Below are 19,140 nucleotides of genomic sequence, written 5' to 3'. Positions count from 1 at the left end.
AAATATCAGTCATTAAAATAAATATTATTATAAGCTTTCTGGAATAAAACCTGCAATTTTATTTCATGTTTTGTATATCCCATATGAAATTTTTATACAAAGTCATTTTATCTTATCACATTGCAATGTTATCGGCCATCAGAAAAATTAGCAGCCATAAAAATGTGCTGAGGGATAAGGCGAGTTATATATGTTTGTTCATTTTATATGTATTAAGAATTTGATATCCAAGCTTTTTTCCACAATAAAAGCCCAGCAAATTAAAAACATAATGTCTTATGGCCTCTCTGAACCTGGTGCTTTCCAGCTGTGAGGCAACTACAATTCCCAGAATTCCCAAAGTAGCAGCAACACATCTGGAGGGCAGCAGGCTGGAGAAAAAAGATATAAACAGGTGTATAGCATTCTCCACTCCTAAAAAAGAACATTAAAATATGGAACAGTACCAGCAACCAATTTCATGGATAAGAGTCAAAGTTAGGAAAAGCATTAACATTATAACATTTAGTCATAGGAATGCATTTATCAGCTGTGTATGGAGAGTGTGATCCTCATTGCTCAGGAATCTTGTAAGCAGTTTGATGCGACATATTGATTTTGAGGATATGGGGATCATCTAGCACAGGGGTGTCAAACTGCCGGCCCGCGGGCCGGTTTCATCATACTGGAGCTGCGCCCACCCCATTGCCAGAAATGGCGAAAAAGTTCCGATACGTTGCGTGATGTCACGTGACGTCGCAAGTTTGACATGTCTGATCTAGCAGATTTCCAATAAGATTGGCTCAAAACTATAATTATGATAGGACTAAAGGGCAAGGATTGATTAAGGTGTTTGGGGAAAGCTGCAACTTTATCATGATTGACAGAATGGATAGATTGAAGGGCACAGATATAACAACTGTTTGTAACAGTTCAGCCTCTCTTCTGTAATCCCACAAGCATTCATAGAATTGATGAGCCCAAAATGAGCCCTTTAAATAAAGTTTACAGACTAACAAACTAATAGACTTGGAAGGGTCCTTGGAGGTCTTCTAGTCCAACCCCTCTGCTCAAACAGGAAACTCTATACCCCTTCAGACAAAGAGTTGTCCAATCTTTTCTTAAAAACCTCCAGTGTTGGAAAAGCCACCTAGTTAAAATTATGCAAGTGTTTGAGGGGCAAAATTAGACTGTCCCCTTAAAGCACCTATTTCCTCAGTTCTGCCCCCATATGGCTTATAATTTTCAATCTACTTATAAATGTTGGCACTTGATATATTCTGCACAGCCTTCTGTAGCCTTGGGTGAATGAAAACGGGGTATTCTTGACTGTAGGGTTTCTCTGTGCTAACATTACTTCCTGCAAACTTATTTTCCTTTCACAGATATGTACATCCAGAAGGTCTTCCATCAGATTACACCATAACGTTTCTCTTCCGCATCCTTCCCGAAACACCTCTGGAGCCATTTGCACTGTGGGAGATTTTAAATGAAAGCTATGAGCCATTGGTTGGAGTTATTTTGGATAGTAAGTGTTTGTGGTTTTGGGGTGTTCTGTGATTGATTAGTTCTATCTGTATTTTGGGGGGGGCACGTTATCAATGAGGGACTTACGAAGTCATACCATATATTTCAGCGTATAAGATGACTTTTGAGAGCGTTGAAACAGGCGCTGAACTCGGGGGTCGTCTTATACACCGAGTCGTCTTATACGCCGGAAATAAGGTAGTTTCCGGCGTATAAGATGACTTTCTAGGCATGCGACTTGGCGTTGATTGTCTTGCGACTCCTCATCGAACTCGGGGGTCGTCTTATACGCCGGGTTGCCCTATATGCCGGAATATACGGTAGTTGCTTTTTTCTTTTACGAAGAATCTTAAATGTTTTTTTTTCTCCCCAGTTTTCTATAGGGTTTCCTACGGATTTATGTGCTATATCTTATTTATAATATGATGTATGAGACAGCTAATGTGGTTTGGTGATTAAGGTGCAGGCCTAGAAATCAGGAGACTGTGAGTTCTAGTCCCTCTTTAGGCTGGGTGACTTTGGGCCATTCACATATATATTTACTGCCTTGAGTTACCTATAAAGTAATAAAAGCAGGATTAAAATCTGAAAAAAAAACCCAATGTTTATAAATCACCTTTTCCCATCGAAGGTATAGGTGAGATACTTATAGGTTCACTATATGTCATTTTTGACCAGGATTGTCCACATTTGTCATTTATATCTGCGTGTCCTTCCTATCTCATTGGTTTACAAAGGAAGGACCAGGAATTTCATTAAACTCAATGATCTTGCATAGGCATAGAGGAAGTGGATTTAAATAGCTTCTCTTTTGCCTGTGGAATCCTCAGATTTATCCGATTTAAATCCCGGCATTTTGTCTAGGAGAGGAATTTATCCACCTGTCAAAACTCCCTTCCCATTTGCCTATATAGGTTGCCTAGTTTTGGGATGGGAATGAGTTTTGATGAAATGTAGAAATTTGTGCTCTTCCTTGGCCCACTGGCTGATCGTGATTTTTGCCTGGAAATATGATGAACCAGTATATAACCTTAAAAAGAAAAAAAATAGATAGTTCTCTGAGCCTTATTCTCTCCTACACTGTGCAGATGACGGCAAAACTTTGACTTTCTTCAATTATGACTACCAAGGGGAATTCCAGACGGTAACTTTTGAAGGGTCTGACATAAAGAAAATGTTTTATGGAAGTTTCCATAAGGTGAGACACTTGCTGAAGTACATTTCAAAAACATCTTTAAAATATATATATGGAGATTCTCAGTCATCCACGTCACCGTTGCCCCAAAAGTGCTTTTCCAAAAGGCAACTGGACTTGCTTGGTTTTTTCCCTTTGAAAACGTTTCATTTCTTATCCAAGAAGCAAACGGAAGAAGCTTCTTGGATGACAAGTGAAACATTTTCAAAGGAAAAAAATAAAAACCTCCAGTTGACTTTTGGAAAAGCACTTTTGGAAAAATCTTTAAAAATCTTTAAAATATGAAAGAACTTGTCTTTCTCTTATTGCTGTATTCTCCCAAATTTATGAGGTTTTAAACTTGTAAAGCAAATATACAAAAAACAGTGGTCTGGGGGGCTTCATGTGATTTATTAGTGTTCCTTTTGTGGCCTCAAGAAATGTCTGAGTAAGTAGACCTAACTAATATTTTTTGTTTGGCTGAGTTCTCTGATAGACAAACAGATTCTTAATTTCATTTCTTCTCAGACTGTAAAAATGATGTCACTTTTAAAGCTGCCAAATTCTGTTTCAGAGCTTATATCATTGCAAAAGGGTGAAGTAAGACAATTGTTGTTTAACTTGTCTAGAAAGAAGGGGAACAATTTGGCAGCTGTCTAAATGTTTACACGATTTTATACCACTCTCTTTTACATTCTAGCAGAATAGTTTTCTACTGGGATTAGTCTTCAGTATTAAATATTTTAGCCCTCTTCTATTTATGTATTGTTTTGTTTTATTTTCTTTAATTTTAAATTATTATAACTCTGAAAATTGCCGATGTGCCAAAACAAACAAACAAAAGGGTGGATGCAGCTTGGGGGGAATGAGCAAGCAGCACCTATGGTTATGGTCATGGTCATGGTTATGATTATGAATTTATTTTATTTTGTAAAGTGAATTTTGTTGTATATGTTGAATAAATGGAAAATAAAATTTTTTTATTAAAAAACAAAACAAAACAAAACCCAATCCTACAAATGAGAACCAGCGTGATTTAGTGGTGAAGGCACCCGGCTAGAAACCAGGAGATCATGAGTTCTAGTCCTGCTTTAGCCAGGAAAGCCTGATGAATGCCTTTAGACCAGTCACTCACTGTTAGCCTAACTCAGGGGTAGGCAACCTTGGCTCTTTTATGACTCGTGGACTTCAACTCCCAGAATTCCTGAGCCAGCATAAAAGAGCCAAGGTTGCCTATCTCTGGCCTAACTTCTTACAGGATAGTGGTTTTGGGGAAAAAAAGACGAGGAAAGGTGTATTAGATATGTTTAGTACCTTGAGTGATTTATAAAAATAATAAAGGCAGGATTTTTAAAAATCTAAACAAAATTCTATTGGAGAACTATTGGAGAACTAATAAAGTTGATGTGGTTCTTACTTTTAGAGTAAGACATTTCAAGAGTCAAAATAAATGTCTTAAACCTTAAGATGGCACCTATTTTTTCCCCAAAGCTCTTGAGACATTCTCTCAATACATACTCCGATTTCCATATTTTTGGAATTTGGCCATTGACAAGTCACACAAATCCATGTAAGTTGTGCATTTTTTTGTTACAGAGGAATGGATCAAGCAGGCTGATCCTGCCCATTTTGTCTCTGCATAGGCCCCATTTATCCCTCAGTCCTTAATCTTCAGCCAGGTCTTTCTTTTGCCAGTAGTGTTAAGCAAGTCCCTGCCTAGCTGCAAGATGGAATTAGGGGCTAACAGGTTACTTAAGGTACATAACAGTGAGGAACATAGAAGAAAGCAGCCCTCTGTGCATATCAAAACTTGAGAAAGCAATAGTGTGTCTGTGAATTGCATTTAAAATGTCAGTACAAAGAGCTCCAGTTTATGTAGGTCTTTTGGGCTTCCTTGTTGTGTGTTAAAACCTCCCTCTCCTCTTCCAGCTGCATATCGTTATCAGCAAAACCACCGCTAAAGTAGTGATTGATTGCAAGGAAGTGGGTGAGAAGAGTATCAGTGCAGCAGGAAATATCACTTCTAATGGGATTGAAGTCCTGGGAAGGATGGTTCGATCAAGAGGACCAAGAGACAGTTCTGCACCAGTAAGTAAAAGAGCTGAGATAGAACTGGATGATTATTCAGCAATTAAATTGATATGCTGATCCAGCTTGCTGCCCAAAATGACTTTGAGAGGCTTACAATATAGTAAAAACAGAGATATAAAAACAATTCTAAATGTAAACAGAGATTAAAACTGCAAAAGATTAAATGCAGACTAAAAAAACATAGGTTCCAGGTGGAGAGGAGGTGATGCCTTTTCTGTCATTGCATCAATCACCTAGAGCAGGGGTAGGCAACCTTGGCTCTTTTATGACTCGTGGACTTCAACTCCCAAAATTCCTGAGCCATCCATTCTGAGGGGAAAGGGAGAGGTTTCCAAGCTGAGCCATGCTGGCTCAGGAATTCTGGGAGTTGAAGTCCACCAGTCATAAAAGAGCCAAGGTTGCCTACCCCTGACCTAGAGTCAGGTTTTCAGGTCCTTCCTGAAGGCCAAAAGAGTCGGTGTGGATTCACCTCCTGTAGCATGATGTTCCAAAGGGCAAAAAAGGATCTTCTCCTAATCCGTGCCAGCCAAAATTCCTTGGCTGATGGGGTTTGCAGTAGACCCCTTCTGCTGGGATAAGTGGGGCTGGCCAGTCCCATTGGGTAAGACGGTTCTTCAGTTTATTCACTCAGAGATTGATGTAACCCCTTCTGTAACCAGAGAGAAAAGTATTAATTCAGCTATACCACCATCAACTTCATGTTTAATTGAATGTATGTTCCAACACTTTGTCAAGGCATCTTTGTGTTCTGCTTAAATGCAAGTGGGAAACAGTCATTTGGGTCACTCTCTGAGAGGTACTTGACCATACTGAATTCTTGAGACTTGGTTTGTACTTCCTTCTTTTCAAGATGATAGTTCCCAACAAGTTAAGAGAAGCTCTTCTAGAACATTGTTATATTCTGGGGAGACTTGATTATCTAATCAAGCAAGAAGAGAATTTAATAGGAGAGAAGAGGTGGATTTAATTTCAAAGCTGGACAATCTGGTTGTGTCCTTTGAACTCTCTTGACCAAAAGAGTCCCATAAACGTCAGCGTGTTTAGCCTGTGAAGTACATATTTGCCATCCCTCCATACAAAATTATGTGCTTTGCACAAAGAAGTGTTTTTAGACTCCTGACTTAAGCCTGGCAACTCATAGATCAACTCCTACAAGACAATTGAACCAAGCAACCTCTGTGGCCATGTTCCAGCAGGGAATGACAAAGGCCAACTTGTTAAAAATTGCAATTGAAGGGTGCTTTGTAAGAAAATAAAAGGAAAGAAATGATGGCTTTTGTTTGGAAAATCTTGGTTGTATGAATGATAAGTGGTCAAGTGGTCAAATACACCCACAGGAAGCAAAAAATGGTTGCCTGCAATTAAATTGGTTGATGATTATGTAAGTTCACAAAAATGCATTTCAAAATATATTTCTCAGTAAAGAAACATTCTTTTCACAAAATCAGCTTTAACAAAGTCTGTGCTCTTGATTAGATACAGTGTATTTTTCAGAAAATTATGTTTTGATGCTATCTTATGGTCCGTGAGACTAAAACATAAGGAATGCTTCGGTTTGCTCTAAAAATGTTTTTTGATTTAATTTGGGGGGGGAACCCTCATACATTTTCTTCTAAACCATATCTGGCACCCTGATAGTAAATTTGGAAGTTCCTTTTAGGTGGCAAAGCACAACAAAAATGATTGCCAGAGTGCATACCTTGAACCAATATCTCAGGGATTGCCACAAAGAAGAGGGTGTCAAGCTATTTTCCAAGGTGCCTGAAGGCAGGACAAGAAGCAACAGGTGGAAACTAATCAAGGAAAGAAGCAACCTGGAATTAAGGAGAAATTTCCTGACAGTTAGAACAATTAACCAGTGGAACAACCTGCCTCCAGAAGCGGTGAATGCTCCAACACTGGAAGTTTTTAAGAAGAGACTGGACAGCCATTTGTCCAAAACAGTATAGGGTTTCCTGCCTGATCAGGGGGTTGGACTAGATGATCTCCAAGGTCCCTTCCAACTTTACTATTATTATTAACCTTGGTGTCCTACTCCATATAATGTAGTGTTTCTGAGACTTGGCAACTGTAAAATCTGTGGGCTTCAAATCCCAGAATTCTTCAGCCAGCGTGATAGAATACAATATAATAAAATTGTTAATGATTTTGGTGTAATGGTTAAGCCATCAAGCTAGATTCTTGCCTTAGCACAGTGGTTCTCCACTTGTGATCCGTGAAGATCCTGTGTTCCCTGACCAGGTCCTCTGTTGAATTTAACTGAACATCCCACTTGTAGAAGAGTCATGTCTGCAAATATGGCAAAATGAATTAGGCTAGTATATATTCTTATTTTGAATTCTGTTCCTTCTGGCATCTTTTAAAGAAACTATTTGTTTGTTCTGTTGGAAATGTCGCGTGAGAGGTGAATTGGCACCTGGAGGTTTTTGTGCAATTGTTTATTTCAGAATGGAGAGTTCAGAAAACTAAATTTGAACTCTGTGGCTCAACAAATATTTACAGTTTTATATTCATTTTAACTCTGATTTTGGACTTGATTTAAGCAACATGGGTAATAGTTACTGCATTGTTCTCAATATAAAAAAATATGACATTTGAAGGATTAGGTACTGGAAGTGAAAGAGGAATAATTTTGGAAAACAAAGATGTGCATGCTTTCATCGGCATCATTGTATATACCTGAAATATATTTCCTGGAAATAAATTACTCTTTAAAATAGAAGACTTAAGGGCTACTGTAAAAATGATTTACTGTTTCTTTAAGTTTGTATTTGGAAGTCACCTTCAATTGAAATTTTGAGTAAATTGGGGGTGATTTTTAAAAATACACAATCATATCTCATAGGTAAGCATTCAGTTCATGGTTTGGTGAACAAAAAAAAGAATTCATGAGTGATCAGTTTTTGTTATGTTTTTATTAGTTGGTGCCTAATCATTTTGAAATTATTTTTTCCTTCTTAACCAGTTCCAGCTGCAGATGTTTGATATCGTTTGCTCCACTTCATGGGCCAATAGAGATAAGTGCTGTGAACTTCCAGCTTTGGTAAGATGTTACGCATTAAGGATATTTATTCAGTCATTTGCAATTCAATTATTATTATGTCTGGAAAGGTCTGCAAAAGAAGAACATGTAACTAGCATCCCGAATATCCTAATTTGGAATATACTGAATATAACACAAACTTTGTTGTTGTTGTTGTCGTTAGAGAGATGAAGAAGGCTGCCCTGCCCTTCCACATTCTTGCTCCTGCTCTGAAGTCAGCAAAGGATCTCCTGGGCCAGCAGGACCCCCTGTAAGATTTTACTTTATTGGTCTTTCACTAATGTCCCACTTGAAATACTCCCAGGTGTATCAAATTTTATTGGATAGATTGAGAACATAGCTTGATGATGCAAACTGCCATGATCTATCTTCTTCATGGGCTGAGAGTTTAACACATAGAATTCAAATAAGGACTACTACTGCTCTGAAGTAGAATTTGTATTGAAAAACAGCTATAGTTCCCCACTAGCTTGAGTGGTAGCCTTTACAAATCTGAAAGGCACTGGGACATAAAGGATGTGACATTTGTGTGTCTCACATATAAGGTTTCTTGTTTCTAGATGTTGCTTTGAAATAACAGTACCGGTAAACATGCAGTAAGGCTTCTTTGCTCTTGTTCCATTACTTAGAGTGCTAGAAACTTTCCAGATGTTTGTTTCCTACTGATGATAATCAAACCTTTAAGCTATTCCATCCTTTTCTCCTCATTTGATACTTGTTGAAAGAAAAAAAGGAAGTGGTGGAATAAATGTGGTACATTATTGGACCACCAAATGTGGACATTGGGTAGGATCTTTGTACAATAATGGCCATGCCTAGAAACTTCCTAGAAACTTAGCATTTCTCTCTTTCCTAATATAATACCTTCAAAATATGTCAGATTTGTATTTCTTCTGCATTGCTTTTAAAGCAAACATAGCCTTGCTAAGTGTCCCAGTAGTAAGACCCTTGGGCACTTACTCAGGTGTCACTCGTCTGGGTAGTTTGCTGGTTTCCAAGGTCAAGAAAAATGCAAAAAATGAGTCAGTCTGTATAGAAAATTTCTGATTTGTGAAGGCCAAATATCAATTGTGATTTCCTTAAGAAAAATAAGCATATTTAGGGATGGGGAGGGTTATGGATAGAATAGTGAAATATGAATTGGTATATGGATGAGGAGGAGGAGAGGAAGAGATGATAATGGTTGATGAGGATGATGATGCCCTCTGCATTGGTGAATTCTGCAACCAGGTTTGGACCCAAAACAGAACTGCTATGAAATGAGAGAACAAATTATGTTCAGTAGTACTGAACTGTGTCTGTTGGAAAAGAAACCGAGATATGTTAAAGGATGGGCCTTTGGCTTCAACTCTGAATAGGATCTTTCTTGAGTAGGAGATAAAAACACAGTGCCACCTTGAACAACACTTGATTTCTTTAATCTTAAATGTCTTTGACAGGGTGGTCCAGGTCTCCGAGGTCCAAAAGGTAGCCGTGGTGATGATGGTCCAAAGGTATCTTGCCAGTGCTTCTTCCTTCTGCATGATAGCCTGTGTATATCTCAGCCCACCTCATGATTTCATTGTCTATGTAGAATGTGACCTATGAGTTGTTTGTTTTGTTATCTTTTTTTAATAAATATTATTGGGAGAAAAACACTTGGGGGGGGGGGGAAACCAAGGAAAATTGCTAAAACGTGCAAGGATTTTTATATAATGGGTAGAAATCATGGCACCTTCTGTTACTCTTATTCAACTCTATTATTTCTACATTCAGTTTAGAGCTTTGCAAAGAAGGGTGTTAACTCAGACTGTTACATACTGGTACATGTACTTGGCACCAAAATGGTGAAAGGTTTCAGGAATGCCAATGTTTTTGTGATGTATTGTTTTTATACAATTCCTACAGCCCACCTACATATCCGCTCATAAACACAAGAGTGCCCACACACAAGACTTGGAGTCTGCAGGAGATTACACCATCAAAAATGTCTTGAAATTGAACAATGTAATTTTGGCATACACACACACACACACACACACCATATAGGATAATAAGTCTGGGAATGGGATCACACCATTTATGATAGAGGAAATGCTTTGATTCCCTCTCTAATATCACCTCAAAGTCTCAGCATCACTGGTCAACAATGGTTTAAAAAAGAATGAACAAATAATCAGGATTCTGAATTGTGTCTGCTAACCCAGAAAAACTTCCACAACTTATTTACAGCATTTAAACACCCATAGTTTGCTCTCCTTAGGCTTTCAGGGAAACTAAAATGCTGTATATAAACCCTCTTTTTTGCTAGTTATCTTCCAGTCAAGTAGCTCTGTTGCATGCAAAAGAGGGCATGTTGAAACTGAGAACAGGACAAGAACGAGTAAGTTGAAACTAAATGAAAGGAGATTCTCCCTGAGTAGTAAGAGAACTCCCTAATGGAGAAATCCATTAAATCAGAACCAGTCTTTAAAAAATGATAGACTTGTTGGAGATTTTCAAATAAGGATTAGATGACCCCGTTGGGTAGATTTGTTGGGTTTCTATACTAGCTATTGGCTTAGTCTGGCTGACCTATGAAATCCCTTCCAGGCCATATGTTCTATAATTCAAACTCGCAGCAAGACAAAATATTAATGTCTTCCCATGATTATTGAATACTGCTATAATTATAACCTGTTTCATTGTCAACTCTTAATAGTGATCTTCTACTTTCCAAAATTACAAATTAGGAAGTTCCTTTAGAAATTGCTCAGATTAGCTCAACATCTCTAGAGCAATACATTAAGGTGAGCCACATCTTAAAGTACTTGATAAAACATGTCTTGACTGTTATAGACCTGGTTGATCTTTCAGATGAAGTCCTGCTAGAAACCTGGCAATTACTAGACAGATTTTTCATTATTTTTATATTGTGTTTTGTATACATTTCTGAGATGTGTTAGCATAAAAAGCAGGGTAAAATATGTTCAGTAAATAAATGTATAATTCTACATTTTGAGCATGGAATTTATAATGATCTTTTTGGTCCTAGGGACCTGATGGACCTCGAGGTGAAATTGGTACTCCGGGTCCCCAAGGGCCTCCAGGCCCACAAGGGCCAAGTGGACTTTCAATTGAAGGACCTCCGGTAGGTTTATTATTATGCAGATACGTCTTGTCCAGTTGCTGAGGAATACAAGAAGAAAAGTGCTAATAGTTCTGTGTTATGCTTCTGGCAGCATTTGTTTTATAAATATTGCTATCAGAACTAGGAAGTTGAGTTAGACAGAGCTTTCATCTGATCCAGTAGTGATCTTTATATTCATGTAGTTTCAGCGACTGCAATCATAAGGGTAAGAAAAATACTTCTATGTTTAGTGATTCTCCTCTTGCTATTTTTCTGTATAATTTTAGGGCTATATCAGCAGATTGCTTTCTTCTCTCCTTCCCTTCTAGACTTGATATGAAAAGACAAATATGAGAAGGTGGAGGCAGAGAGAAGCTCAAGAGAGCCAACTCTGTGGTTCAAAGTCTGCTTGTGTAATGTTGGATGTATAGTCTGCCCAACAATCAGAGATCTAAACAAGCTAAAATTAAAGAAGAGTCAGATGCCCTGGCTTATAGATTTAATGGGGGGCAATCCCACCTTTTCTTGCACAGTTGAAAACTTTCTTCCCATAGTCTCAGAAAAGCAACGTTAGAATTCCTTTTTTCCTCCTTCTCCAGAAAGAAATTGACAATTAATCATTTTGTTTAGATGAGAAAAAAGGAGAAATGAACAATAAAGAGTATTTATTCGTTTTCAGGGACCAACCGGAGAAAAAGGAGATAGGGGAGAAACTGGACACCCAGGTCTTCAGGTAACCATTGGGCTATGCTGGTCTAGAATGGAGTTACTGCAACTACTCAGTCATTAGATATTTCAGAGCTGTATTATTTTATTTATTTATTAAATTTCTATGCTGCCCATCTCACTATCTAGAGCAGTGTTTCCCCAACTTGACAATTTTAAGGCATGTGGACTTCAACTCCCAGAATTCCACAGCCAGCGTTGCTGGCTGTGGAATTCTGGGAGTTGAAGTCCTCATGCCTTAAAATTGTCAAGTTGGGGAAACACTGATCTAGAGTGATTATGGGTAGCTTACAATGCAATAAAAATAGAAGTATAAAAGTTATAAACATAGGAACAGTTAAAATTAAAAGAATTGCATTGACTAAAAACCACGGAGCAGGGATGGTGCCTCATTCTGTCATTGCACCAGCTACCTCCAGCCTAAAGCATATCCATCAGGACCTATGCCAATTGGCAGAGCCAGGTCTTAAGTAACTTCCAGAAGGCCAGGAGAGTGGGGGTAGACCTCACCTCTGGAGGCAGGATGTTCCAAAGGATTGGGGGGAGCGGCATAACAGAAAAGGCTCTTCTCCTATATCTCACCAGCCAAAATTCCTTGGCTGCTGGGGTCCACGGTAGGCTTCTTCCACTAGAACATGTGTGGTGGACTAATCCCATTGGGGCAAGATGGTTCTTCATATATCCTGGAGCCATCCATAAAGGGGTGTAAAGGTGATATCCAACATCTTGAATTGGATCTGGAAGCAAATCGGCAATTAGTGCAGCTTGGCAACAGTGGTGTTATATATGCCATCCTGAGAGATTCTAGAACTGTCTGTGCTGGGGTGTTCTGAACCAATTGTAGCTTCCGAATGCTCTTCAAAGATAGCTCCATGTAGAGCCCATTGCAGTAACCCAGATGAGAGATTGCCAGGTATGAGTGACTGACTACTATTACTAATATTACTGTGATCCTTCACAATCAGAGAAATTAATTATAGCTTTATTGTGAATTTTGCTCCTCTCATATGTGTTGGTGGCTATCAATTGGAAGTTGGAGAACATCGGGGAGGATTGGACTCTAAATTCTTGGACTTGCTAGCATTATTCTTAGGGCTGTATAACTTAAATTCCAAATGAGGAATGGCATGAGATTTTTGGGCTTGTTACCATCCTGTCCATGTTTCTTTGTGAGCTTCTGAGTAGACTTTTGTTCGTGGGTAGAACTGTTACTAAAAGTACTCCACTCTAGTGCTCTTTGCTTTCAATGTGCAAGAAGTGCACTATCATTTGTCTCAAGGTACTACTTGAGAGCATGATGTCTTATATTAATGTTAGGCATGAACAACGAGATCCACATGTGAAGAGTTCAATTAGCTGTTTTATTGCTCAAGCCTATACACAGCCTAAGGTTTTATATCTTGGTAAGACTGGATAAGATTCAACAGCATTCGAGGACTAATTCCCTGTTTGACTCCTCCCCCTGGCTTGACCAGTCTCTCTCCAACAATTAGATAGCAAATCCTCTCAGACTCAAGTAGACTAAAGACTTGGTCCTCTAATGTCAGCATCTCCTCGGTCCTCCAGGTCACCGTGCTTGTCCTGGGGATCGTCCACCTTTTGGCTTGTGAAAAGATCCTCAGTGTTGCAAGAAGAAAGCTTTGTAACTAGAGGTGGAAGGTGTATCTGAGTTGGCATCCTTGCTAGTGTCAGGGCTGAATCTTCACAGTTATGAAAGTATGGAGAATATGTTCCATAGTTTTATGCCCAGGATTCAGCTACCTCTGTGCTGCTGGGGGCTTATAACAAAGACTCACCATATTCTTGTCTGCTGAAAACAATTGCGTACAATGTTATCTGACTCTCTCTCAGAACATTTATCTTGTGAGCTTCATGGTTCAATAAAAGTTACAAATGGGCAGGGTAATGCCATTAATCAATCTATCTTTAAATTTATGTGTTCTTTTAGAAATATTGATAAGTAAAATTTACACTATTACTGTTGTTGTTATTAGCAGAAATGTGTGTTGAAGTGTACTGTATAATTTGGGGTTTTTTTGTATCTTCCTCAGGGTATTCCAGGACCTACAGGGTCACCGGGACGTGATGGGAGCCAAGGTCCAAGGGTAATATGAAAGAATTAATAGTAACCATCCAACTACTTCATTTTGCTCTGTTTCACCATGATTTAATTTTACATACTGTAAACTTCTCTTACTAGTATGAGTTCACATTATATGTTTCAATGCTATACCCAGATGATCAAAACACAGTTTTGTGTTAAGCCCACACTAGATCCAAACAAAGAAACCATATTATCATTTAGCATGACATCAGTCCAGTTCAGACAACTTCCTGGTGGTTGGATTCTCACAGCCAGCTGAATTCCAAAACACCAAAGTCCATTTTAGCTTAATCTAGCATGTTGTACATAACCAGTCCTAGAGATGCTTTATTCTTCCCTACCAGCAGAAAATTCTGATTTAGTTCTGTGGTCCTAGATGCTTCTCAGTGAATCCTAGTGAGGGATTCACACAGGATGTCTGACAAATGTTGATTTTGTAGGCAAAGGTTAAGAATAAGGATATTTCTTAGGACCTGCAAAGAACTGCTACAAATATAAACTTGATTTTCCAAATTTATTTCAGAGATTGGCTGCGAAAGGCTAATTTTGGTTGAGATTACTAAATTGGAGTACAATCATTCTTTCATAGAAGGCTTCTTATTATTTTATGTCTGAGGTGGATGTACTGGACTTCCCAGATGTTTGGAATAGAGAGGCTGGAAAAAGGGATTATCATCTCTTCCTCCTGCTGAAGCAGAGTCCCAATGTTTTTCCTCCCACTCCGGCAAATATTTTAAAGTGAATTCCTGCCTTCCTTTCTCTACGTAGACCATCTGGTGCTGCCTGAAGTGAATCACTCCACTCCATGGAGGGCCTGTTTATGTCAGTTCACGATGTCGTTGTTGGGGTCTTGTTCATCCTTAACAGGGAGCAAACACTATTATCAAACTGAATGCAGCTTTTATCTGCATAGACATGAATAGAATTGCACTATAAATATTTACTCAGAAGAAAGATTTGCTTTGGTCTAAATATATAACAGTCTTCTTCAACTTTATGTTATCCAGATGTCTGGGAGTACAATTTTAGAACTGTCAGTCCATGTGTACATTACATGTGGTGCACACCAAATTCTCTCCATGAGTTTTATGTTTTACTCTTAGGATTTTTTTTTTTATTTAATTTCTTATTTTCTTCAAATATTCTTGAGAAGGAATTTGTGAAGGACTACAGGCAGTCCTCGACTTATGATCACAATTAAGCCCCAAATCTCTGTTGTTAAGTGAGACATTTGTTAAGTGAGTTTTGCCCCATTTTACAACCTTTCTTACCTCAGTTGTTAAGTGAATCACTGCAGTCAATAAATTAGTAACTTGGTTCTTAAGTGAGTCTTAAAATTCACCAACACATCTTTCCCATTGACTTTGCTTGTCAGAAGGTTACAAAAGGGGATCACATGATCAGTGAAGGTCATAGATATGAGTCAGTTGACAAGCCTCTCACTTTTGATCACATGATCATGGGGATGCTGCAAAAGGTTGTAACTGTGAAAAATGGTCACTTTTTTCACAGTGCCTTTGTAACTTTGAACACTAAGTGAATTGTTGTAAGTTGAGGACTTTGTTTAAATCAGCGGTTCTCAACCTGTGGGTCACAACCCCATTTGGGGTCGAACGACCATTTCATGGGGATCACCAAACAACATGATCCGCCATTTTTTTCCTTAGCTCTGCTACTCTTTCTTATTCTATTGGCTTTCGAAAGCCAATAGAATAGACTCTCTTGAATAGAGTCTAATTCTATTGGCTTTCAAAAGCCAATAGGAATTGTCCAGGGCTGTCTCTGCCCTGTTGAGCCCACCAAAAGCCCCAGTCTGCAAACGGTGCTGCAAGGGGAACAGTCTGCAGAGCTTCCCTCTCTGCTGAGCAACTAAAAAGTAAGTAAAAGAGGGCTGGGGTGGGAGGTGGGAAGCCGGTGGGCACAGGGAGAGTTGCTGGCGTGCGTGGGGCCTGGAAGGTGCCTTACCTGCCTTGGGCTGGGCCAGCTGGTGGCCCAGCCGGTGGTTGCCCTGCGCCGCCACTGCCACGGCCGCCCGGGAGTGCCTGAGCCTGCCTGCCGCTGCCCCAAATGGGTGGCGGCCAAGGTAAGCCTAGCGGGGCAGCGGCGGGTGCAGGGAGGGTTGCTGGCGCGCGTGGGGCCTGGCAGGTGCCTTACTGCCTTGGGCTGGGCCAGCTGGTGGCCTAGCCGGTGGTTGCCCTGCCTGCCGCGGCCGCCCGGGAGTGCCTGGGCCTGCCTGCCGCCGCCTCTTTCTGGCTATGCCTCAGCTGGCGCAGGGGGTGGCACGCATGCGCGGTGCTCCCGAGCCGGTAGTCCTCGACTTACGACCGGGGTCGCGGCTGTAAAAAGGTTGAGAACCACTGGTTTAAATGAATGAGAAGCTAAGGACCAAGGATGAGTCATTGTGGGTTGTCAGAAGGTCTAAAAATGTCTGACTTATACTTCAACCTTGTTACCATTTTTGGGAATTGCTGTTATTGAAAGTCTGGTGGAAGATCTGATAGTTACTGGCAGAGTTTAATCATTCTTGCTCTGAGAAACTGTGGATGGAGTGTTTGCTATGAAGAAATGGGTGACAGATGAGAGAGACTGGAAGCAGAATGTTGAAAATAAGAGGAAGTTCACTTCTGCAGACTTTTCTATCACACTCCATTCTTTTTCCCCTTTTATTAAAATGTTATAAATCTTGACACATTGCATTATTTTGACGCAGATTTCAATGCAAAAATATTTATGTATTATGATTATAAATTATGAATATTTGATTACTTAGAAAGCTGAAAGTACTGAAAATAAGCAATATTAATGGCATTTTAGAATGTGAATATTGCAAGCATAAAATAACTTTTCATCCAAATGAGTACAACATAAAAAAGGAACACTACACGTCATATCAAAGGACTTATGTGACAATAGTTTTGGTCTGAAATGAATTACTTAATATTAAGATCTCAAATACAATATTACTTAGTATATATGTATATTGATAAAAGGAAATAAAGGATAGATGAAGCAAATATTTCAACATTATAGTGTTAAAAAAAATTAACTTTAACTTAAAAATAAACATTTTTTAGGTTCTATATCTTGGTATTATCAATCAGGTGAGGCATAAAACAAGAGTGGAGAATCTGTAGCTTTCTAGCTGTGGTGAGGAATGGTAGGATTGTAGTTACAGCAACATTTGGAGGGCCCCAGGCTCCCAATACCTGGGCAGAGCATGTCAGTTTGCAATAATGATAACATTGTTTGAATCATAGAGGTGGCAATGGGAAAATCTATAGAAGCACAGGGCAGTGCAAAATCTATGAAAAAAATACTTCCCAAGCAGAAAGTGCCTTTCTTCAAAACAATAAAACAAATATACTTTTCTCCTGCCTTGCACAACTTTCCTCAAACGTCTTTGTGCCTATCACTTCTTTTCATGGATAGGAGGGGTGGGGGAATAAAGCTATTCATAACTTGGATTGTTTATTTGCTTACTGTCCATGACAATTAACTGCCTGCAATTTTCCATCTCCTTGGCTTTAGTCTATCGTTGAGTCATTGTGTGTAAAGTCAAGAATGATAAACAGAAAAATAGGATTGTATTCTAACTTTCCGTGTTCTATTTGTAATCTGATTCCTTCCTTCCTTCCTTCCTTCCTTCCTTCCTTCCTTCCTTCCTTCCTTCCTTCCTTCCTTCTTTCCTTCTTTCCTTCTTTCCTTCTTTCTTTCCTTCCTTCCTCCCTTCCTTCTTTCCTTCCTTCCTTCCTTCCTTCCTTCTCTTCTTTCCTCCTTCCCTCCCTCCTCCCTCCCTCTCCAACCAAACTGATATACCTTTGTCATTTCTGCAAGTACCATCAGTTTTATAATTCAGTTAAAATATTATGGATCAGTGCGATCCATTTCTTGATAATTTGCACAAAGTATATAAAATATACTCAATATCATATTAAAATGAAGTTAAGACTGATTTCAAATATTGTTTGAAATGTTATAATCCATATATTTTAAAAACTCAAGGAATTTGACCCTTAATATTCTAAGTCTGCATTTAATTGCATGTAGTAACAGTAACAGGGTTTAAAACCCTCCTCGTTCCAAACAATTTTTAACCTAGTATATTACACAGATGTAAGTTTGTTCAGATGACAGCAAACTATTTTACAAGAGTTTACATTTTTTAAAAAACTGGCTTGCTAGCTATGATTCTAAGCAAAATATCAATTTTCCTGTCTCAGGAATCATAGGGGTGAGACGGAGAAATGATTCTTTGCCATAAATTTATTCTCAGCTCAGTCATTACAATAAATAACACATTACAATGGGCATGTAACATAAACTATCAGCTCATATGTTTCATCTCAAGACTTTCTTCCAAGTTTATAAATCTAAAACTACATTGTAAAACTTAGAATCTTTAAACCCTTTAGTTTCAGAGGCATTTGGAGAATTAAGATAGTTTTGCTGTCCATCCTATCAAATAACATTTTCCTACTTGGAATAGTAGGAAATATATAGCGCATAATATATTTACCATCGGGTGTGGTAACTACATTCTCACATTGGTAAAATCACTTGAGTTATAAAGCTGATCTTGCTTTCAGCTCTGTTAATCAAGGGCAAAACCCTGTCCCTTTTAAATCTATGTTATTGTGGCATATGATAAAAAAGGCAGGGTTTCAACTGCCTGGCCACCTCCACCATTTTTAATTAATTGATCCCACCCACGTCCCTGCCATTACAGACAACATATATAGGTTAAATTTGTCCCAAAGGTGTTTTTTCAAAAGGCAAACTGGACTTTGTTGGGTTTTTTTTTTCTCCTTGAAAACATTTGCTTCTCCTTGAAAATATTCTGCAGAACTGAAGCTTGGATGAGAAGTGAAACGTTTTCAAGGAAGGGAAAAAAAAATCCAAGAAAGTGTTAATTGCCTTTTGAAAAAGCACTTTTGGGATAACCATGACTTAAATGATTGAGAATCTCCATAGACATATCTTAAATTTGGTGTATGTGTGTGTGTGCATGCTTTGGTGTAAAAGGAACGCCATGTGAGAAGCAGCATTAGACTGTACAGCATATGGAGCAAGCAACTTCATGGTCTTAAAAGCAACAGTTTTCCAGTCGACTTGCATGCTGTGGAAAGTAGATGTGAAAAGGATCACTTAGGCATGGATTCCATCCTTTTGTTCAGGGTAGGAATCCAAATTAATCACTATCTGGCCTCCACTTGAACACTTTTAGCAAAGGTGTTGCTAAAAGTTGTCTTCACTGTTGTCTTCACAGTCATATCACTAACACTGTTACGAAGTGCCCTACTGTAGCTTTTCTGGGATTAAGTTTTAAAGTTTGGAGAATAAGCAAAGGGAATTCCACATCTGTTATTTATCAGAAAGATGGCAAGATGGATTCACTCCCTAAACCGCTT

At 38.8% G+C, this 19,140-nt stretch overlaps 1 protein-coding gene across 2 annotated transcripts in view; it reads left to right on the top strand.

Annotated features, from left to right (window-relative positions):
• Positions 1 to 19,140, top strand: part of COL14A1 (collagen type XIV alpha 1 chain) — a 122,480-nt gene that overhangs the window by 75,694 nt on the left and 27,646 nt on the right. For both annotated transcript variants that reach the window (XM_039365079.1, XM_039365080.1), the window contains exons 32-40: positions 1,365 to 1,507; positions 2,595 to 2,704; positions 4,610 to 4,768; positions 7,737 to 7,814; positions 7,978 to 8,064; positions 9,254 to 9,307; positions 10,828 to 10,923; positions 11,582 to 11,635; positions 13,680 to 13,733. In XM_039365079.1, the coding sequence (XP_039221013.1) occupies positions 1,365 to 1,507; positions 2,595 to 2,704; positions 4,610 to 4,768; positions 7,737 to 7,814; positions 7,978 to 8,064; positions 9,254 to 9,307; positions 10,828 to 10,923; positions 11,582 to 11,635; positions 13,680 to 13,733 (835 nt within the window). The remainder of the gene's footprint in view (positions 1 to 1,364; positions 1,508 to 2,594; positions 2,705 to 4,609; positions 4,769 to 7,736; positions 7,815 to 7,977; positions 8,065 to 9,253; positions 9,308 to 10,827; positions 10,924 to 11,581; positions 11,636 to 13,679; positions 13,734 to 19,140) is intronic.

This window comes from Crotalus tigris, unplaced genomic scaffold (genome assembly GCF_016545835.1).
Source record: "Crotalus tigris isolate CLP2741 ecotype Arizona unplaced genomic scaffold, ASM1654583v1 scf7180000019953.484404808:943566, whole genome shotgun sequence".
NCBI lineage: Eukaryota > Metazoa > Chordata > Lepidosauria > Squamata > Viperidae > Crotalus > Crotalus tigris.
Note: the sequence above shows the minus strand (reverse complement) of the source record. Positions and strands in the feature narration are given on the sequence as shown.